Genomic DNA, 24,054 nt, shown 5'->3' with positions numbered 1-24,054 from the left:
CACAGTAACACCAACATTATGCAATGACTAACTTTAAGAGACTTAGCTCTTCTCAGCAATGCAAGGATCTAAGACAACTCCAAAAGACTCATGAGGGAATATGCTATCTATCTAGAAAAAGAACTAGGGAGTCTGAATGAAGATTGAAGCATACTATTTGCTCTCTTTTTTGTTTGTTTGCTTCTTCTTTCTCATGGTTTCCTCCCACTGGCTCTAATTCTTCTTCACAACATGACTAATGTAAAAACATGCTAAATATGAATGTATATGTATGGACTATATCAGATTGCACGCCATCTTAGGGAGGGAGGAGGAAAAGGAGGGGGAGAAAATTTAGAACTCAAAATCTTATGGAAGTGAATGTTAAAAACTAAAAATAGATAGACAGATTAAAAAAAATTACAAGTGCTATGAAGGGATATGTAAAAAAAAAAAAGAAAGAGAGAGGTGGTTGATAGGAAGCTGAAGATCAACATAACTTGCATAAAAGAGAGGATACAAAAGACATCAATCCTAGCAAAGCCAGATAGATTGCTACAGTAAAGGATAACAGGTGGCCAACCTGAGTGCTATGTTGTACTCACAAAATATCAAAATGACCATATCAAAGTCTTTAGGACATTGGGTAGATCCTGTATGAAAGATTTCTAGCAGGATGTAAACAAGAACCACAAACGATACCGTGACCACCAATAGAGTGAGAAAATGAATCCACTGATGTATCAAAGTCTGGCACTGAAAGAATAAAGTAACGTAAATGTCTTCCATTAAGAGAACTTGACTCATTTAAAGTTAAGACCTCATTATTCCAGTAGTCTCCACTCTGAACCCCTAAACTTTGCCAATGATAAATATACCTGTTACTAGTAATAAAATTACTGCTACTAAAGTTAGAAAGACTGATGACATCCAAATATGTCAAAAGGCTCACCACAGCAGTCACTAGGATACTTATTCTTACAATACAATTCTCAACAACCACCTTACCAATATGATTTGCAGGGAATATCTTACGCATGCATTGTGAAAGAAAGGATACAGAATACCTTTGTTTCAAAGGTTAAAAAAGAAATGTATATTTTGCAAATGTTTTCTTAGCTAATGAAAACAATCATGAAAGAAACCCACAGGGCAAAAACTTTAAGTCACTTCAAAACATATTCCCATATTTTTTGCTTTTCATAGTACATACATTATTAAGTATAAAATATTAAGTCAATACTAAAATACTAAAGTCAATATAAAATAATAAGCCAATTTGTGTCACTTTAAATTGCCTTCTTTGCTTCATTTTAGAATACTTTTATTCCCTCTCTATATATTCCTATTGGCTCTAGGAGCCTTAGAAGACAAACTGGTAATCCACATAGTGGTATAACATGCCAAGAGAGTGAATAGAGTGCTCAATATAAATTACCTAAACTCTTAACAGATCATTCTCTCAATCAGAGTATGGTATAATAAAAAATATAATGGATTTGGGGGTCAGAGAATCTGGATTCAAATCCTAGCTATGGGATGACCTGTGTGACTATGGGTAAAGCATTGAACCTCTCTGGGTTTAATGTGTAAAATGAGGGGGCTGGGTTATATGATATGTAAAGCCCCTTTCAGCACAAAAACCTACAATTTTAGGATGCCAGCATCTTCCAAAAGTTCAGAATGCATTAGCTATACATAGTGGATATTTAATAAATATTTATTGAATAAACAAATGCACAATGGAATTAATATAACTATCTGGATTCATGATTGCTTAATATTTTTAGTAGGCAATCAAAATTAGATAAGATCTGTCTTAATTTATAATTATACAAAGAAATGAAGAAAAATATTAATTTGCAGTAGCATGCCAAAGTAGATGTCATTACTACATGAGCAAGTTGGTGATTTGATCAAATAGGATAGCTGAAAATAATAGAACGCAGAAGAAGCAAATTGTGACTATTTTCAACTCTTTACAATGATTACTGTACTATAAACATACTCTACCTTATCCCAGAAGTCGATCAAAGCTGTAAAGTCCCATTTCTTGGCATACGCAACATTGTATTTCAAAATAGCATCCTATGGAAAAATTATGAACAAAATTTAAGTCAACGATTGGGGTAGAGAAAACTTATACAATTAATATATTTACTAAGAGATTATCTACTTAATGGATTATCACCTAAAAATGTCTTAGTTCTAGACAAGTTTTCCCCATCACCTACCTCCTTATCACACATCAATCAATATACAGAAAAAATACATATTCATTTTAAAATGAGCCTATGACAAACAGAATTAGGAAAGTTAATCCTCTGTGGGTTGGCAGAGAAAGGAGAATGATGAAATAGGAAAATATAAAATGTATTCAATTCCAATAAATAATCTTCAGCTGTATAATATTTGGTATTTCCTGTTCAATTTCTGCCATATATCGAAAAGTCTAATCAAAGAATTTTCTGTATCTGAAATTTCACCCCACATCCAGCAAATTGATAAAGATGATAAGAGATAGGAATAGTCAATTTTGGAAGGGTTGTGGAAAAAAAAGAATACCAATGCCTTGTTCGTAGAGCTGTGAATTAATACAGTTCTAGAAATCAATCTGGATTTATGCAAATAAAGTAACTAAACTGTCTGTATACTCTGATCTAGAGATTCCACTGTTAAGCATATAACACAAGGAGATCATTGATTAAAAGACCCAAAATATTTAAGGCATTTTTTATGGTAGCAAAGAACTAGAAAAGTGGATGCCCATCAATTGGGTAATGGCTAAGCAAACTGTGGCATATGAATGTAATGGATTATTACTGTATGGTAAGAAACAATTTAATTAATACAGAGAAACACAGAAGACTAACATGAACTGATGCAAACTAAAGTAAAAGGAAACAAAAACAATATGCATAATGATGACAACGACGTAAATGGAAAGAACAAGCACTATAGAACAATCAAAAACAAATGTTGTAAAATTGTATAAAAGTTGACCCCAAAGAAGAGCTATGGGAAGACGCTTCTCTCTATTTCTTTACAGAGAGGGAGAGACTGCTTAATGCTGCCAAAATTTTTCACTTTCTTAATTGATTTTATTCATTTTTCTTTAAAATTTGCTTTAAAAATAAAATATGCCTGTGAAAAATGGAAATAGGAAAATTAATCAGTTGGGGAGAGTAGCAAGGAACAAGGAAATATATAATGTATTCAATATCAATAAATAATTTTTCATTTACCTAGCATTTGGTACGTTCTGTTGAAACTGCTGCCCTCTAAGAGTCTAATCAAGGAATTTGTTACATCTAAGCTTTCACCTCACATGTAGCATATTTGCAAAGGAAAAAATGAGTAGGGCCACTGGTAGTCAGGCACACCATTAAACTACTGGTGAACATGTGAATTGCTCCAACCATTCAGGAGAGCAATTTGCAGTCACATTAACAAAGGGCCAAAAAAGTCCATACCCTATGGGCCATAGATACCACTACTAGTAAGCTATACTAAAATGAAGAAAGATTCCAAATACATCAAAATAATTGTAGCAGTACTCTTTGTGGCAGTAAAGAATATGAAGCAAAGTAGATGTCCATAAACTGAGGAATGGATAAATGAAGATTAAATAATATAACAGAATAATATCACACCAGGAAGAATGCACAGAAGCATGTGAGACTCACATGAAATGATGTGAAATAAATAAATAGAACCAGGAAATCAACATACACAATGATAATGATGAAAATGGATAGAACAATAAAAAGAAACTAAATGCTATTTAATTGTAAGGAACAAGACTATCTCTGAAAGAGAAGAGAAAATAAACTTCCTTCCCTTCTTTGCAAAAGTAGGAGGTTATGGATATCATACAGTGGCTTGGCTATGTACTGTCAATTCATGCTGGCTAGTTTTGCTGAAATGCTTTCTGCCTCCTCCTCTCTTTCTTTATGCTTTGTTACAAGAGATGGGCTTGGTTGGCAGGTGAGAAATATATTCAGAAATGGTGATCTAAAATGTTATTTTTTTAAATTTAGGAGTTGTTTATAGTTTTGTTTTCGGACAAACTGTTGTCAGGCCAAAATAAATTTATATCAAGGAGTATTTAATTTATTTTAAGGTCCCCCCTCCCACCCCATTGCATGAATTCTCAGTGACAGATATGGGAAGGCATGGACAACAGTTCCAAAGGATGAACAGAAATAGGTAGGTTACAATATGTATGATCTGAAAATACAATTGAATCAATGGGGTCAAAATTCTATTTGGAACAGATGACTATGCCATCTACTGGTGTACTTGTTTAACAATTCAGAAAAACAACTAGCTGAGTTTGCTCTAGTCTATATAATTTTTGTATATAGTCGCCAATTTCCTCCTCATTAAATATCTTATTTTCTACCATACTGCTATATAATTTTCCCAGCAGTTTTTGTCAAACAGTGAGTCCTTTTCACATTAGCTGCAGTCTTTGTGCTTAGTGAACACTAAGATATTGGATGCATTTTCCCCTGTGTACTGTATTCCTAATCTGTTCTGCTGTTCAATCTTTCTGTTTCTTAATCAGTACTAAACTGTTTCAGTAACTGCTTTGTAGTATAGCTTGAGATCTAACACTGTTAGACCCCCTTTATTCCATTTCTTTTCACTACAGTTATACCTTCCACATGGCAACTTACCCCATTGCAGTTTTCATACACTACAGGTTGGCGTAAGAAACTAAAAGGGAATTTGGAGGAAGTTTTGCAGAAGTCACAGATGACATGTAAAGGCCAGCAGACAACACAGCAAAACTTTAGAAATTCGGAAAAGCATAAAATATATGTACAGTTTTGCATAATAGCAAAAAGATTTATGCAAATTTTCCAGATTGCAAAGATACCACACCCTCAGCCCCTAAAATGAGAAAAGGATAATGACTTTTTTCCCCCCTCCATATGAATTTCATTTTTTTCTAGTTCTGTAAATTAATATTTTGGTATTTTGACTGGCATGATACTGAATAATTAAATTAATTTAGGTAACACTGTCATTTTTATTATACTGATTCATACTACCCATGAGCAAAAACATTTCCCAATTACTTAAGTCTATTTACATAAAGTTATTTGTAGTTGTATTTATATATAGTTCTTGTGTATATTTTAAAAAGGACACTCTCAAGTACTTTATATATTCTATAATTTTAAATTCTTTTTTATCTCTTCTTGCTGTGTTTTGCTATATAGAAATCCTGATGATTTATTTTATAAATTGGACAACTGCTGTAAAATTATCATTTCAATTACTTCTAGCTGACAGATTTCTTTAAATACACCATCATAACTACAAAATGTAACAATTTGGCTTCTTTATATTTGGTTTTCCCTCAATTTCTTTCTCTTGTCTTATTACTATAGAAAGCATTTCTACTACCACGTTAAATAGAAACACTGACAATGGACATCCTTGCTTCTCCTCTCAATCTACTGAAAATTTAATTTATCTCCATAAGGTTTTTGTTTTAGATTTATGCTACTTATCATTTTAATGAAAGGTTCATTTATTCCTAGTTTTCTAATATTTTTAATAGAAATGAGCATCATATTTTGCCAAAGGATTTTTTTCTGCATCTATTTCTATAAACACGACTTTTATTCGTTTTGTTTTATTAACAAATTTAAGTTCACAAGTTTTCTGGTATGAATCCAATCTGATTCTTCTGTAAAATCTTTGTACTTTGTTTGTTTTCACCTTTTTACTAATATTTTATTTAAAATTTTTTGCTTCAAAGTTCATTAGGGACGTTGGTCTATACTTTTTTTTCTATTTTGATTCACCTTGGTTTATGTACCAACATCATATCTGTTCCATAGAAGGAATTTAATAAGATCCCTTCTTTTGCTATTTTTGCAAACAATTCATATAATATTATAAATAACTGTTCTTTGAATGTTTGATAGAGTTCACTTGTGAGTCCACATGGTCCTAATTTTTTTTACCTTTGGAAGTTCATTTATGGTTTGTTCAATTATTTGTTTATGAAATTTTCTCCTGTCCACAGATCTGATAATTTTTTCCATATTTCGCTAATATGTTTATGATGTGAGTGACCTTTCTTATCTCAAATACCTATTTGGAACTTATCTTTGTTTAAGGGTGAGGTGTTGGCCTAAATTTAATTTTTTTGTTATTGCCAGACAATTTTCTCAGCAGTTTGATGTTGTTTCTGTATGCTGTATACCTACTCTGTTACACTGAACAATTAGTTCCTTAAGCAGCAAAATAGATGATTTTGATTACATAAAATTTAAAAGCTTTGCACAAAGCAAATAAAATTAAGATTAAAAAAGGAAACAACTGGGAAAAAAATCTTTGCAGTAAGTGAAACGAATCTCCAACCCAAGACAGCCTGGAAGGGTGACAAGAAGGGTCTATCGCATCAGACTGGGAGTGGAGCGCAGTCCAGCATGGGCTGCGCTGGCACAGACAGGGCTAGAGCTGGCCTCAGGGACTGAATCTCTGGCAGCTGTGGCAATTTCCCGACTTTTTGGCCCACAAACGCCAAAGACAGCATAGAAGGTCAGTAGGAAAACTCTGTTGGACCTGCCCGAAAGAGGAGTGGGATCTGGCCTCAGCCCCAGGGCAGTAGACATGGTGGCAGCAGCAGCTGCTGCTTCAGGAGCTCTGGGCCCACAGATGGTGGTGATAAGAGCAGCTGATCAGACGGCGACTGCAGGGATCTCTTTGCTGGCACAGAGACAGGATTCTCTTGCTTTGTCGTATTTGTATCTGAGTCGCGGTCCTGTGGTGAGGAGGACCGCTGGTGTGGCACAGCTTCTGGTTGCAGTGAAGAGGGAATCCTCCTCACAGTTCCAAGGCAGAAAAGAGTGCTGGTGGTCACTCACAGACCAGAACATAGGCCAGGGGAGGAGTAAACACCTCTCCTTTGATCATACCATGTTGGAAGAACTGAAAATTTACTGGCCCTGAAAAGTATCTCTGAAAACAACTGCACAAAACATCTGAAAGTTAGGACAAGATACCCTATACACTGGAAGCAGAGTCCTACCTTGACAAAGAGTTAGAAAGTCAAATATTTGAGTGAGAAAATTAGCAAACAGTGTAAAAAAAATTAAAACTACAGAATCTTATTTTAGTGACAAAGAAGATCAAAACATACAACCAGAAGAAGACAACAAAGTCAAAGCTCCTATATCCAAAGTCTCCAAGAAAAATATGAATTGGTTGCAGGTCATGGAAGAACTCAAAGAGGATTTTGAAAATTAAATAAAAGAAGTAGAGGAAAAATTGGGAAGAGAAATGAGAGTGATGTAAAAAAAATCATGAAAAACTAGTCAACAGCTTGCTAAAGGAGACCCCAAAAAATACTGAAGAAAATAAGACCTTAAAAAATAGACTAATCCAAATGGCAAAAGAGGTCCAAAAAGCCAATAAGGAGAAGAAAACGTTAAAAAGCAGAATTGGCCAAATGAAAAAGAAAGTCTAAAAGCTCACTGAAGAAAATAAGTTCTTAAAAATTAGAATGGAGCAAATGGAAGCTAATTACATTATGAGAAAACAAGAAATTATAAAACAGAACCAAAAGAATGAAAGAATAGAACACAATGTGAAATATCTCATTGGAAAAACCACTGACCTGGAAAATAGATCCAGGAGAGATCATTTAAAAATTACTGGACTACCTGAAAGCCATGATCAAAAATAGAGCCTAGACATCATCTTTCAAATAATTATCAAGGAAAACTGCCCTGATATTGTAGACCCATGGGGTAAAATAGAAATTGAATAAATATACCAAAATCCTCTTTAAAAAGATCCCAAAAGGAAAATTCCTAGGAACACTGTAGCCAAATTCCAGAGTTCCTAAGTCAAAGAGAAAATATTACAAGCAGCCAGAAATAAACAATTCAAGTATTATAGAAACACAATTGGGATAACACAAGATCTAGCCGCTTCTAATTAAAGGATTGGAGAGTTTAGAATATGATACTCTGGAGGTCAAAGGAGTTAGGATTAAAATCAAGAATCAACTACCCAGAAAAACTGAGTATAACACTTTGGGGTGGTGAATGGACATTCAATGAAACAGAGGACTTTGAAGCATTCTTGAGGAAAAGACCAGAGCTGAATAGAAAATCTGACTTTCAGATACAAGAATCAAGAGAAGCATGAAAAGGTAAACAGGAAAGAGAAATCATAAGAGATTTATTAAAGTTGAACTGTTTACATTCCTATATGGAAAAATATTTGTAATTCATGAGACCTTTCTCAGTATTAGTAGTTGGAGAGAACACATACACACACACACACATATATATGTATGTATGTATACACACACACAGAGCACAGGGAGAGTTGAATATGAAGGGCTGTATTTAAAAAATAAAATTAAGGGGTGAGAGAGGAATATATTGGGAGAAGGAGAAAGGGAGAGATAGAATGGGGTAAATTATCTCACATAAAAGAAGCAAGAGGGGCAGCTAGGTGGCACAGTGAATAGAGCACTAGCCCTGCAGTCAGGAGGACGTGATTTCAAATTTGGCCTCAGGCGCTTAACACTAGCCATGTGACCTTCGGCAAGTCACTTAACCCCAATTGCCCTGTCATCCCCACCCCAAAAAGTTAAAAAAAAAAAAAAGAGACAAGAAAAAGTCTTCACAATGGAGGGGAAGAAGGGGAAGGTGAGAGGGAATGAGTGAACCTTACTCTCATTAGATTTGGCTTAAGGAGGAAATAACATACTCAATTGGGTATCTTACCCTACAGGAAAGTAAGATGAAGGGGACAGGGGTGAGGAGGATGATAGAAGGGAGGGCATAGTCAGAAGCAAACACTTTTGAAAAGGGACAGAGTCAAATAAGAGAATAGAATAAACGGGACACAAGATAGGACGGAAGGAAACAGTCTTTCACAACATGACTATTATGGAAGCATTTTGCATAACTACACGTGTATAATACTGAATTGCTTGTCAACTCAATGAGGATGGGAGGGGAAGGAAAAAGGGAGAGAATTTGGAACTCAAAGTTTTGTTTTGTTTTTTAAAGCAATTGGGGTTAAGTAACTTGTTCAAGGTTACATGGCCAGTTATTTCTAGGTGTGGTGCTAAGTATCTGAGCCCGGATTCGATCCCAGGTCATCCCGACTCTGGGGCCGGTGCTCTTACTCATTGTGCTACTTAGCTGCCCCTGGAACTCAAAGTTTTAAAAACAAATGTTAAAAATTGTTTTTACATGCAACTGGAGAATAAGATGTACAGGCAATGGGGTATAGAAATCTATCTTGCCCTACAAGAATGTCAGGAGAAGGGGGATAGAATAGGAAGGGTAGGGTGGGCTGATAGAGGGAGGGCAGACTGGGAGGAGAGGTAATCAGAATGCATGCCATCTTGGGGTGGAAGGGAAGGGAGAGATGGGGAGAAAATCTGGAACTCAAAATCTTGTGGAAATAAATGTTGAAGATTAAAACTTATTAATAAAAAAAATAATACACACATATTTTTATAGTCCTTAGAGTAATTTGTTTTGCTTAACTATGCATATTTATTACAAAAAATGAGCTTTTTAAAAATGGTGTGGTGAGGACAGGGACAGAAGAAAAAATAGATTTTTTTTTAAAAACTAAGGTAGGAGGGAGGGATCCTGCAGACATGAAATATTGCAGCAACTTTCACTGGATCACTGTATTACTGGTTTTACATTGCTATTCTACTTGTTACAAGAGACCTCCCATAGAGCAGGAGTAACTGACAACTCCTAAATACTTTCTCATTATTTGGGCAATTAGAAGTATACATAGATAGAGGACACAGGTTATGAGTTGAATATAAGGAGATGGTATCTAAAAAACAAAAATTAAGATGTGAGAAAGAGGAATGCACTGGGAGAAAGGGAAAGAGAGGTAGAATGGGATAAATTATTTGACATAAAAGAGGTGCACAAGAACTTTCACAGTGGAAGGAAAGATGGAGAAGGAAGGAGAGAGCGCTTGAACCTTACTCTGATCAGAATTGGCTCAGTATACACATTCAGTTGGGTATAGACATTTATCTTACCTTACAGGAAAGTAGGGAGGGATAAAAGAAGGGGTGACAGAAGGGAAGAAAAATTGAGGGAGGCACTACTCAGAAGCAAAACGCAAAAACTGGGGTTAAGTAACTTGCCCAAGGTTACATGGCTAGTTTTTTTTGTGTTAAGTGTCTGAGGCCAGAACTGAACTCAGATCCTCCCGACTGCAGGGCCAGCGCTCTACTCACTGCGCCACCTAGCCACCCAAGCAAAACACTTTTGAGTATGGACAGGGTGAAAGGAAAGAAAATGATAAACGGGGAAAAACAGGATGGAAGGAAATACAGTTAATAATCATCTATGAAAAAATTTTACAGCAAGTTTCTCTAGTAAAGGTCACATTTCTCAAAGATACAGAGAACTGAATCAAATTTATAAAAAAAAAGACTCATTCTCCAATTGTTAAATGGTCAAAGGATATGAACAGAAAGTTTTCAGAGGAAGTAACCAAAGCTATCTATTGTCATATAAAAAAATGCTCTAAATCATTATTGATTAGAGAAATGCAAATTAAAACAATTCTGAGGTACTATACTACACCTACAGAAATGGAAAATGACAAATGGTTGAGGGGATGTGGGAAAACTGAGGCATTAATGCACTGTTGGTGGAGCCGAGAACTGAAAAAAAAACATTCCATAGAACAATCTGGACTATTCCCAAAGGGCTATAAAACTATGTATACCCACAGAGATAAAAACAAAAAGTAAAGGGATCTATGTGCACAAAAAAATCTATAGCAGCTCTTTTTGTAGTGACAAAGAATTGGAAATTGAGAGGATGCCCATCAACTGGGGAATGGCTTGACAAGTCATGGTATATGATTGTGATGGAATGTTTCAGTATAAGAATGACAAGCTATCACTCTCAGAAAAACCTGGGAAGACTTATGTGCACTGATGCAAAGTCAAATAAGTAGAACCAGGAGAACAATTACACACAGAAACAGCAAATATTGTAGGATGATCAACTATAACTGACTTAGTTTTTCTCAACAACATAATGATAGAAGACAATTCCAAAAGACTTATGATAAAAAATGTCACTCATCTCAAGAAAAATGGATGATGGAGTCTGAATGCAGACCAAAGTATACTTTTTTTTTACTTTATTTTTCTTGGGTTGTTTTTTCAATCTGTGTTTTCTTTAATATGATTAATATGGAAATATATTTTGCATGACTGCACATGTAAAATCTGTATCAAATCATTTGCCTTCTCAATGAAGGGGGAGGTGAGGGAGAGAATTTGGAACTCAAAATTTAAAAAAAAAAAACGAATGTTAAAAATTGTTTTTACATTTAATTGGGGGGAAATGAAATATTAAATATATTTTTTTTTAAAAACAGAAGACAGCTATAGGCACTAGTAATGTTAAGTGCTAAAAAAGTGTCTTTATGTTGTCATTTTTTTTCATCACATTTAAATGGGAGGTCTACAGTAAATTTGAGATTGCTTTTAAGTTTTGTCTTCATTTTTTAATCTCTAGACTCTGATTTATGGACCTGATTTATACTATTAACAAGCTCTCATACTATAATTTGGTTTAAAAGAACAGTGATCAAGGATAAGCATCACTAAAAATGATTTGTGATTCCTCAAGAGCTCTTCTAGGAATTACCAAAATTCAAAGTAACAATAACAATAGCTAGCATTTATATAGCACCTACTATGTGCCAGGCACTATGCTAGGTACTTTACCTTATTTCATTTGATCCATACAACCACCCTGGGAAGTAGGCGCTATTATTTGTACTCATTTAATAGTTAAGGAAAGTGAGTTTGAGGAAACAGAATTACTAATCTATATTCAATCTCACTCTCTTGGGCTATGGCATTACTCACATGCAAAATATTTTTAAAATTATGACTTAGTATTCAAGGAGCCCTTTCTGCTCATAATCCATAAGAAATACTCTAGATTCAAAGAAGAACTAACAGTCTATGTAATTACTGGCCATATGATGTCTAAAAACAAAATGCTTTATTCACCCGTTGAGGTCTCTATCCTTTACAAGCACACATATTTATGAGTTTTCCACAAGTATGACTATCCCAACCTGATACTGAATGTTATGCACTGAGTATTTGTCTTCATGCTCATTAACAGGGGTTTAGATTTTTCCCATAGCTCCTTTAGTATACAGAAGAAAATGAGTGGATTTCTTTGTTATACTGAATCTAAATTCAGGAGAAGGAAGAAAGGGAAGGAGAGAGAAGGAAAGAGGGATTTATTAAGCACCTACTGTGCCGAGTGAATTGTGCTAAATATTTAACTTTACAAATATCTCATCTGATCCTTACAATGACCCTGTGAGGCAGATGCTATCATTTATCCCCATTTTATAGTTTAGGAAACCGAAGTTGACAAAGGTTAAGTGATTTGCCCAGGGTCACACAACTAGTAAATGTCTAAGGCTAGATTAGAACACAGCTCTTTCTTGACTCCAGTCCAGTGCTCTATCCACTGTGCTGTCTAAACAATTAACATCTTCCTAATATACCACAATGAGGGACATGGAAAAATAAGTACAAGACAGGGAAAAGTGTTCTAAGTACAAAGAAGTCAAAGCAGCCTGTTCATCTTTATCTATCCTTTATTTTTAATACTGTTATGTAGTGATTAAAAGGATATACACCCAAAAATCAAAGGACCATCACAAAGAATAAGTGATACATACCTATAAGAACAATGTTGAGGAGTTAAAAACAACAGGAAAGAGAAATATCTGTGACTTCAATGAATAGTGCAATACGAACATAGCACAGAGTGAAAGCAAGATATTAAATTTCCATTTGCTTCTGCCTTTTTGGTCAAGTAGAAAGATATTCAGATTGATAAGTATGGGATAAGAATAGCCAAGAAGGAATTCAAGTCCAATGAGAGTGAGGCTATAGTAAAGAAAGTTATAGCTGTTTTTGACAGGAGTTCAAAATAATCTGGCTCAGCTGAATTCTATCAGAGATCACTGGAAGAACCTGAATATGTGATCCCCTGGCTACAAGTCTCTCCCCACTCCAATTCATTTTCCCACACAATTGTCAAGGTGATCTTCCTAAAATAAAAAGACCATGTCACTCACCTCCTTGAACAACTTCCAATTGCTCTCTAGGATGCTTGGCTTTTAAAGGCCATCACAACCTGACCCCATGAATCTTTCCAGCTTCCTACATATTACTCCCCTTCCAGCACTTGATGATCTAACCAAACTGGCATTTTCACTGTTCCCACACAGCACCCCACAGTCTACCTTTGTGCCTTAGCATGGACAGGCTCCTAGAATACCCTTTCTCCTCACCGCTCCCTCACAGTCTCCCTTGTTCTTCAACACACAGCTTGAGCACCAACTTCTATATGAAGGCCCTGGTGATTTTTCCAACTGCTAGTGTCCTGCCTCCCTGACTATACCTTGCATTTGCACTACATACATTTATTCTGTATATACTTTGAGTTACTAATACTTCACACTATACTGATACTTTTGGGACACCCTGTAGACATCCATGTGGGCCCCCAATAGAACAGAAGCTCCACTGAGGATAAGAATCATTTACTTTTTGGTCTTTGTAACCTTAGCATTTGGCACATAGGAGGCACTTAATGAAGGCTTGTGAACTGATTAGCCAAGTCTGAAGAGGCATAGTAGGATGAAGTTAATGACTAGATTACTCATTTTTTCAGTCACAGAGATTCTTAAAGACTATCCACTAAGGTATACAGAGGGTATGATATTCACCCACCCAGACAAAATCGCAGGCCCCTGAGTATCTTATCAAAAAACTAGGAGTCAACTATCTCCATCACTAATATAAGATGATTAGAGATGAGAGAGTTTCCTTTAGTTGACTGAAGTTAGTAGTAGCGACAAAACTAATGCTTAAAGAAACACCCTTCACTACTTCCTGAAATTAATCTAACTAAAATACTATTTAATAAATTATTCTTATATCTTAAGGTCTTTGATAATTATCTCCATTATTCATGGAAATTGTCCTTTTAGAGGTAGACTTTCAGATTCACTTCACATCCCTGCTCATTTTAATAATAAAACCATAAGGGGAAGCTAGGTGGCACAGTGAGTAAAGCGTCAGCCCCGGAGTCAGGAGGACCCGAGTTCAGTTCCAGTCTCAGACACTTAACACCCACACACAAAAAAAAACTAGCCATGTAACCTTGGGCAAGTTACTTAACCCCAACTGCCCTCCAAAAAAAAAAAGGCAAAAAATAATAATATAATAATAATAAAACCATAAAGCACAAAGTGTGGAGGATCTCAAGTCACAAAGTTAAAAGCCTGAGATGTGACCTGAGGCAAATACTTTAACTATCATTTCATTTTTCTCTCCCTACACTTTCTGTCAAGGAAATGAAACAAACAAAAAAGAAAAAGAGAACACCTAGAAAGAAGGAAGAAGCCTTTCAAAGAAATAACTCTGGAAGTAAAGGATACTATAAGTTAAGTCACTTACAATAAGGTGTCAGGGGGCAGAGCAGAATGTGTGAACATAAAAGGCAGAGAGTAGTCACCATCAACTCCATTAAAGAAAAGAAGTATACAGTGGATATACCTTCAAGTTTTGTGGACGGTTGAACTTGTTGAGGAGTGCTGTCTGAATGAGTTCCCACCGACTGCCTGGTGTTCGTTCACCATTCTTTTTAGAAAAAAAGAAAGGGATATTAATTTAAAAGGATGCCCAAGTTCCTTTACATCCTAGTTCTGAAAATGAGCCAAAGACAGACAGACACACACACACACACACACACACACACACACACGATTTTTATTCATAAGTATACCTAAAAATTTCACTTCCTTTTCTTACCTCATCTTCTACAGGGTACAAATTTTGTTCTGAGCAAGGCATTTTGACATGTTTATTATCCCATAAATCCCTATAATGTGTTGGAAAAGGTTTAGGAACTTCTCCAGCTTTCAAAAGATCTACCTGCAACAAAGAGAATATTCAAAATGCAACATGTACAAACATTTATCTACACTTCACTTCTAAAGAAGATACTGAAAAGTTAATATTAAACTGTATAGATCATGGTCTAAGCTTCTTTAACAAAAAAAGTCTTAAAACGATTTAGCATTTTTATGTAAAACTCACTTATAGAGGAAGTTGTTTTTCAAATAAAAACCACTGTTAAATCCAGTGAAGAAATGAATCACAGAATCCTGGAGCTAACAGAGCTCCTAGAGGTAATTTAATCCAAACCCTCAACTTAATGCATGAATTTTCCCAACAACAGTCATATCAAACTCAAATAGAAAAGTACAAAAGGGGCCTCTGTGGACCACAAAACAGACCAGGAAACCACATAATAACATTATCCATGTTCTAGTATTTTTATTTAATTTGTAAAATATTTCCCAATTACATTTTAATCTGACTTGGTGCACTGAGTGTTTGACATCTCTGCTCTCTGACATAACTGAAATGTACTTATACAATCTAAAAGTGAAGTCACCAACTAAACTAAGAGCTTATCAACTATGAAAGAAAGCAAAAAAGGAAGTTTAAAGAACATGTTCTATATAATTTGAAAGGAAAAAACAGGAATTATCTGGGTTTCTAATATATCAGGTATTATGTTTCATACATTACATTATTTTTCAGATTCTTCCATTTCCAAATCTACAAATATTTTATGACTTTAAAAAATGTGTACCTATGTATAAGTTTGGTCATCACATGAGAAATAAAGTAACAGATGGGTATTATGTGAACAAAGTATTATTTTACTTGGAGAATTAAACACATATCAATAAAAACTACCTGGACTATACAACCAAGTGCCTCATTAATGGTATCACAATTTTACAGGTAACCTACTTAATGACTGTTGATGCTCCTAATGAGAACTAAAAGTAATCTTACTAGATTTTCCAAAATACTTTCTGAATAAATTTTGGTGCTTTTTTTTTTTTAACTTAAGAAAAAAATAATGAATGTAATTGCATTATATTATAATGTCATGCATGCCAAAAGGAATCCAAGTGAGGTCATTCAGTTCAGCTTTGCTAGAAATATATTTAAATTAAGGCTTTCTACTTTTTCTATAAATTTGAAAGTTCAAGTTGAGGTGATAATCATTTTGTTTTTTTCTTTTAAAAGTTAAGCTACAGGGGCGGCTAGGTGGCACAGTGAATAGAGAGCACTGGCCCTGGAGTTAGGAGGACCTGAGTTCAAATTTGGCCTCAGATACTTAACACCAAAACTAGCCATGTGACCTTGGGCAAGTCACTTAACCCCAATTGCCCTCCCAAAAAAGGCAAAAAAAAAAAAGTTAAGCTACCATTTTAATCACCATATGTTGTACTTAACCAGTGACTTCTACAGCTTTAGATAGTTATAACAAGAAAGACTACTTATACATAACAATGAGGAGATGGCTTAAAACTATTTTAATAAGGTCTTTGAAGTTTTCTCCCATAACAGGTAAGGTGACACACCCGAACAGTTACTGTATGGTTGACAGAGTGTCTTAGGTGAGGAAGACGAACTCCACATAAAGGCATTCTTCTCAATTCCTCGATAGGAGTTCCAAGCCATTTCTTATCTGGGGAAACCTGAGGTGGAATATACTTGGGGATCTTCCTGTCTGGTCTTTGGTGTTTGAATTCACACTGTTCTTTTCTAAAATCAAGAAAAACAAATTGTTGCAAATTACTTCTAAAAATTCTACAGATGAACAAATATAATCTGTGGGTCCAGAAACAAACTCCAACATTCAGGAGCCAAAATAAATTTAATCTATACAAATAATTACCTGGAATGATTAAAAAAGATAGCGATTGTTTACCATCTCAGGAAGAGGAGAAAACAGATGCTAAAGATCTTTTTCATATGTAATTGGAGAAAAAAATAAATTACTACCCTACCCCCACCAAAAATGTAGTTGAGAGTATCAGGACAGGGTTACTTTCCTACTGTATATACAGGATCAAAAGAAAAGAAGCCCTGAAGACCATCTGCCTTTCCCCCTCAGCTGCCACCTCCCTTTCTTCATCAATAATCCCTTTTCTCTCCCCACAAATGTGCAGCAAAAGTAAAGCTGAAGCCTGTGCTAGAATGAATGTAGTGAAAGGTGAAACTGATGACTCTCTAGCTGGGACTCTTGGCAAGTCACTTAACCCTGTTTGCCTCAGTTTCCTCAACTGTAAAATGAGCAAATCACTCCAGTATCTTTGGAAGAAAACCCAAATGGGGTGATGCAGAGTTGAGCACGACTGAAATGACTGAACAACAAAAACCACAAGTTCCTGAAATATGTCCCAACTTAATGAAGCAATACTTCATACTTTATACCTATATCCAGAAGCAAAACATTTTTCATACCAAAAATAAAAGTTTTACACAAGAAACTGCTGCATAGAAATAAACTCCTCCTGGGAAAGGCAAAATCTGAATATTCTGTCAAATCATAGTATTATATATTTAAAACTAGAAGGTATCTTAAAGGTCATTGAGTCCAACCCCATCTTTTTGCAAATAAGTTGACACTATGAGCAGTTAAGTGACTTGGCCAGTCATACAGCTATTTAATGCCTAAGGTCAGATTTGAATTTAAGTCTTCCTGACTCCAGGTCTAGGACTGTATCCACTATGATGTCAACAGTGTCAAATTCAAATAGAAACACCCAACTGCCACGAACCATAAAACTTTACCACAGTACTGGCTCCAGATGCCATTTTGGTCCTTTCTGAAAACAAAAGACAACAAAACCAGTCTCCCAGGTCTCCTTCAGTAACTCTAAGTTATATGAATTTTAGAGCTTAGGCTTAAAAACTAAAACACATTAAGTTGAAAAATACATAATTTAGTTAGTAGGATTAATTTTTTCAAAAAACAAATCAGCACTTAAGTCTACATAGGATGCTATTTAATTTCTAAGTCTCTTAATTGACATTAAAAATAAAAGGAAATAATGTGAAAAATTTAACTTCCAAGATGAATTCATTTACTATTTTGTTTCTTGTTTTGAGAATTTAAATTTAGTACTCTATATTTAATAGGGCTAATCTAGAAGAAAAAAGTTTGTTTCGACATAACAATTCTATTTAGCTCACTTATAAAATTAAAAAATGCCCTACATGTAATTCAGTTCAGCAATTAGCACTTATTAAATGCTTGCTACATTCTAGACATTAAGCTAAGCTCTGAGGTTACAAAGAGCGGGAAAGATTACCTTTTGTCCTCTCCTCTAGGCATTCTCATGAAGTGATCTGTTATTTTAGAATCCTTTCTCCCAAGTTGCTTGGGACCTTTGCATTCCACATTCAGACCAGAGATGGTCGGAGATTTGGTGTGTAAATGATCCTCTCCAGTGGAACTCTCTACTCCTTCAAACTGAAGGCTCAATCCACTATCTTCACATACCTTAGTAGACTGCTGTTTTTTACATTCAATCTTAGTCTCTCCTGTTTGAAATCTGGATGACTTATCTGCTACTTTGGAGGAATTAGCATCTTCTTGTTCATCAAAACACGGGCTCGTTTCTTCATCTGCTTCTGAATCCTGACAACTATTCTTAGAATTATCAACATCCATTGGAGACTCTGGTTCACTTTCTTTCTCAAAAAGAGGAGACTCTGCAAGACTTTCTTGTCTGTTCATCTTCTCAACATTTTTCTGACCAGGTAAAATGTCACCACAACTAACATCTGACAGTGGACTCTCAGGAACAACATCTACCTCTTCCTGTTGACTATCGGCACTAGTGTCATGGACAGGCTGGCAACACTTACTGGGCTGCAGGTTGCTTGAGGCCTCTCTTGGTTGTGTATCTTTCATAGGCTGCTTGGAATTTGCCATCTTTACAGGCGTCAATAAGAGCTGCCTATTATCTCTATTTTCTTCACAATCTACGTGAATTTCATCATCACTATGGGACAATTGATCCACATTAGCATTTCTGAACTGATCTGCCACAAGGGTTACTTCCTGAGGTTCAGCTTCCAAAAGTTCTGTGTGTTTTCCTTCACTTTGCGACTTACAGGTACTAGACGTCAGAGGATGGTTGAAATGCTTTGTACTTTTATCTAGAGAGGATTTAGCATGGCTCAGCTGAGAAACATTTTCTAACTTCTCCATGTTATGTTGGAAAAAGTTATCTTTCTGTATAGAACTCATCTTAGATCCTGCTGCTATGATGGTATCTTTACTCTTCAAACTGCAAGGGAGAAAGAAAAAATAAACAAATTAAATAAAACTCATATGCAAATAATCAGTAGTCTACAACTGTGTTAAAAAGAAACTCAACTTTTTACAACTTGTATTTTCACTTAGAAATTTAAACTAAGCAATTTCCAAATATTCAGCTATATGAAAATGCTTAGTCTCTTGGTGATTTAAATACTACTACTACCACCACTAGTACTACTAGAAAAACCTTGAGGAATTCAGCACTTTAAATGTTAATGGCACTACCATTTTTCTGGTCATCTGCACTTGATGCTTCAGTCGTGTTTAACTCTCCTTCAGTTAATTACCAAGTCAGCCTCTAGATTCTCAAGTCCTAACTTTCCACATTAATACTGCCTTGATTCAAGTCCTACCCTGAATTACTGTAAGAGCATCCCAATTAAACTCTTCACCTCCAATTTATCCAAGTTAGCCTTTCCGATGGATAACTCAGATCAATCAACTCACTGCTTAAAAATTGTCAAAGGCTTCCTACTACACAATGACTGAAGTATCTAAACTCATAACACTCAAGGCTTTTCACAGTATCCAGAACCAACCTACATTTCTAAACTAATCTTACATGTTCTCCCTGTACTTTAAGCAATTATTGTACTTTATGTACAATAATTAATATAATTATATATAAAATTATTATATTAAATATAATTTAATATTAAGTATATTAAAATATGATGTAATAATTAATGTACTTTAAGCAATATTCCCCCAAACAAGTTACACTTTCTCAGCTCCATACCTTTGCCCATGCCATGATAACACTTCTACTACTCCCCCAATTTCCTTTTGAAATCCAATCCTTCAAGACCCATTTCAAATGTTCCTGATCTAAGCCCTCCCTCAAAGGTCAAACATCTTCTAGAAGGTTTCTCTCCCTCTTTTCTATTCTCACATTTTGTTTCTGCTAGTTTTCTGCAGTTGTTATAGTCTATATTGTATTATAATTTTTCGTAAATATAACTCATTTCTTCTATGATCTTTAAGAGTAAGTTTTGTGTCTTACTGATACTTAATAATTATTTGCTGAATGATGACTATTACATTAAAAAAATATGCACCTACTATGTGCATAGTCCTTCACTAGAGATATCAAGACTTTAAGCATAAAGCTTGACCACAAGAAACTTACAATCTAATTGAGGAAAAATTTGAACAAAATTAGTAAATAAATTTATAATCCAGTACTAATTTACATGGTACAATTAAATAGATTTGTAAGCTGCTTGAGGTAGGGATTTTGTTTTACAGGAGGACAGAAGAAAGGACAGAAATGTATTAAATGCCTACTATGTGCCAGGCATTGTGCCAAATGCTTTACAAATATTATCTCATTTGAACCAGTACAACAACCCTGGGAAGTAGGTGATGTTAATATTCCCATTTTACAGTTGAGGAAAGCAGAAGTGAAGTGACTTGCCCAGTCACACAAAGTGTGACTAACACACAAAGTGTCAGAGTCACATTTGAACTCAGATCTTCCTGACTCTAGGCCCTGGGTTCTATCCACTGTCCCAGCTAGCTGCCTCAAGGAAAATGAAAGACCAATGTGGGATATAGCTGTCAAAAAAGTGTTTGTGGAGAAAGTATATTTAAAGTAGTTGTAATGCATTCTTTGAACTAGGACTGATGAGTATTTAGATGGTAGAGAAGAACAGAAAGGGCACTCCAGGGAGGAACAATAGCAGGAACAATGACAGAGGTCTTGTTTTATGATATACATGTTCAGTATGTATTTATTCAGTATATAATTCTATAAAACTCGTTTATTTTACCTCTTTAGTGAAACTGTTATAACATATACTATATAACACATATGTCATATAATATATGTAACATATAATAACCAATTAACGGGAGTGGGGGGGGGAAATGCAGGATTTTTTCCTTTCTATTTCTTCATTCAAAATCCAGTCTCTTAAGGAGATTTCTGACATCCCAAAATTTACCTTACCTAGACTACCATAGCTAGGTGGAATTCTTACCCCACCCAACTAGAAAACCTTACAAAGAGAATCTAATCTAGGCAGATTCCAGTCTATTTTGTTCTACTCAGATAGGCTTGGATGGGGGTAGATCCCTTTGTCTAGACTACCTGGGGATGGTCTGGATAGAGAAGAGTAAAAGAGACATAATCAAAGTTCCCCAACTCCTCATCAGAATAGGTCCACCTTCTATTTTAATATTCATTCTCTCAATAATTGCTAACCAGTCAGAGTTTTCTGTCAGAAATACCCATTCTTCCAAAGGTATATAAACCTGATTCCTCTTTGGTTTACAAGAGAAAGTCAAATAACCATTTTATTATCTGCTAGCCATAATTAATAAAAATTATTAATTACCCAGAAACTGTCTCTTGAAATTTTCATGTCACATTAAGTAAAGTTCTACTCCTTCAATCTATAGTTTACACTAAAAAGCACATTACAATTCGTACCTTTTTGACCCTTTCTTGAATCCTTTAGTGTCCACCCAATTGGTAATTGTCTTTTGTTTGAAAACTAGGAAAAAAAAGTTAGACATTAATTTATATATCTCATAACTGGCCTAAGTCATAGTTCATATTAGCAGTGTACACAAATTACTTCCAAGATCATGATGTTAGCCGAACCTAATATCAAGTTAGCTGAACCTGGAATCAGGAGAGAGATTTCAGTTCAAATCCTTACTCCTGACCATGAGTAAACCATTTAATCTTTCTGAACTTCAGTTTCACCCTGTGTAAAATTAATATACTCATAACTGAGTACTTAACAGTTACTGTAGAGATCAAGTGAGATAACATCAGGGGAGAAAAGTTCTATTCACAGAAATTTGATGATGGATGCTATATAGACATTCAATATCTTAAGATTGGTAGTATAATTGCTTATTAAGCATCCTGTCATTTGGCAAGCCACAAAAAAGGCAGTTTAAGATTTGATTCAATCCAATAAATATTAATAAAGCAACTCCTATGAGCAAGGTACTGGACATTAGTCTTGTAGGAGTATAGGAAACTCCTAGTGTAGAAATTCCTTTCACAATCACAGTTCTACCCCTCCCCTGTAATTTAAGTCTTTGAGAGTGGCCTGGACACAGAGAGATTAAGTGACTTGCCCATGGTCACGAAGCTAATATGGGATGGAGATAGAACTTGAGCCCAGGTCTTCCTGAATAAATGGACAGCCCTCTGATCCACTCCACTCCACTATTATCTTGTAAATTCTGGGAGCATAAAGACAAAAATGAAAAATTTGTCGAACTCATGGAGTTTACATTCTACTAGACTATGCACAGTGGAGAAAGATAGCTTGAAATTTGTGGTTTTCAGTAAGAGGGATCCACTGGGTCTTCTTTTACTATACCAAAAAATGGCAAATTCAATTGCCAAATTTCTATTCATCCATTTACAATCATACTCGGGAAGACTGACATAGAATGCAACATTAAAAAATAGATGCCTTCCCTTACATTGTCTACATATACACAACAATTTCTCCTTAAAAAAATAGTACATCTAAATGTAATTTCAAGCCATTAAGAAATCCCATGCTCTTCCCTATACAAACGACTGATGACTCTCTAGTTCAGTTTCACATTTCCAATTACAATGAAAAGTTCCCAGCCCTGTGGTAACAGTCATTGCTTCACTTTATTTTCCCTCAGAGGCTGAACAATTTATGGAGAATAAGAAGCAGGCAACCCACTTGAACCAGCCATATTAAAATAACTCAACCTTAATGTTATTCTTTTCTTGGGCTTCCACGTGATAGGAGGTAAATTTCAACTACACCGAAGTTTCAAGAACTTTCCTAGAACTAGACGTCGGAGCAAAACATCAGCTTGATGTTTCTCTCCAATCTAAAGGCATTACCTGACCAATTGAGACCAAAGTCTCAGATTCCTCCCCTCCCAAACAGGAGAGAAGGGTCTTTCCCTCCTAAATCTGCCTACTAAAACCACAGAACCCTCATCCTTTCGATTGAGACAGTCTTTCATCATTAAGAAGTGGCATCCACCATAAAGTAAGAGGAACGGCTTAAGAGAGATCAAGGGTCAGAATAGCGACCCTAGCCCGGGAAACGTTCCGCCTTCGCTCCCCCGAAAAGGCCACAAGCCTAGGGCTCTCCAGGCAGGGAGCCAAGGCCCCGAGAAAAGCGTCAGTAAGAAGAGGGAGAGAGTCCCAGCCTCGGTGCCTAGAGGGCGGGGAGATGGGAAAGGGCCGGGCCAAGGGGCGCCCACCTTTGTTGCCCAACTTGCCTCCCGACCCGACGCTGTGCGCGGACACTGCTGATCCCGGGGAGCCGGCGGACGGGGACGATGGCGTCCTCTGCCACAGAGGAGATAGGACGGCCTGCCCCGGGACGACCTGAGGGGCCGACACCTGTCTCTTTCCTCCGGGCTGGCTCAGGGGATCGGAGGCTGCGGACGGCGGCGATCTCGGGGCGCCGCAGCGGGCTCGCTTCCTGCAGGACTTGCAGCCGGGGCCCGCACTCATGCTGGGGTCCCGCGGCGCGCAGCCCCCGGGCCAGCCCCGGCGGAGAGCCTCATTCACCGGCCCGGAGAGGGGCGACGGCGGGTGGGGGCGGGCGGCCGGCTCTCCCACACCGCACCATGCCCTCTCCTGCGCCTGTGTCCTCGCACCCTCTTCTCCTCTCCGAAAGGACTGTCCCGGCCCACCCAGGGCAACTGAGAGCTCGGTGCTTCTCTCTCCCCCACACCCGGATACGCTCCCGTCCCCTCAGGAAAAGCAGCTGCAGCGGCTCTGAGTGCCTTCACTTTTGCGCCTCCGGAAGTGCTGCCGTCAAGTATT

At 36.3% G+C, this 24,054-nt stretch overlaps 1 protein-coding gene across 2 annotated transcripts in view; it reads right to left on the bottom strand.

Moving 5' to 3' along the window:
- Nucleotides 1-24,038, bottom strand: part of PARG (poly(ADP-ribose) glycohydrolase) — a 131,055-nt gene extending 107,017 nt beyond the window's left edge. The window contains exons 1-7 of one of the 2 annotated variants that reach the window (XM_069067222.1): nt 23,484-24,038; nt 21,697-21,760; nt 18,247-19,230; nt 16,510-16,693; nt 14,876-14,998; nt 14,621-14,704; nt 1,993-2,067 (exon numbers count right to left, since the gene is read on the bottom strand). In XM_069067222.1, the coding sequence (XP_068923323.1) occupies nt 1,993-2,067; nt 14,621-14,704; nt 14,876-14,998; nt 16,510-16,693; nt 18,247-19,230; nt 21,697-21,760; nt 23,484-23,739 (1,770 nt within the window). In that variant the 5' untranslated portion in view covers nt 23,740-24,038. The remainder of the gene's footprint in view (nt 1-1,992; nt 2,068-14,620; nt 14,705-14,875; nt 14,999-16,509; nt 16,694-18,246; nt 19,231-21,696; nt 21,761-23,483) is intronic. The other variant, XM_069067223.1, reaches the window with a different exon arrangement.
- Nucleotides 24,039-24,054: the final 16 nt, after the last annotated feature.

This window comes from Petaurus breviceps, unplaced genomic scaffold (genome assembly GCF_028583685.1).
Source record: "Petaurus breviceps papuanus isolate PSGF00001 unplaced genomic scaffold, PetGlider_PUasm1.0 90740, whole genome shotgun sequence".
NCBI lineage: Eukaryota > Metazoa > Chordata > Mammalia > Diprotodontia > Petauridae > Petaurus > Petaurus breviceps.
The sequence above is the reverse complement of the archived record's forward strand: the minus strand, read 5'-3'. Positions and strand labels throughout refer to the sequence as shown.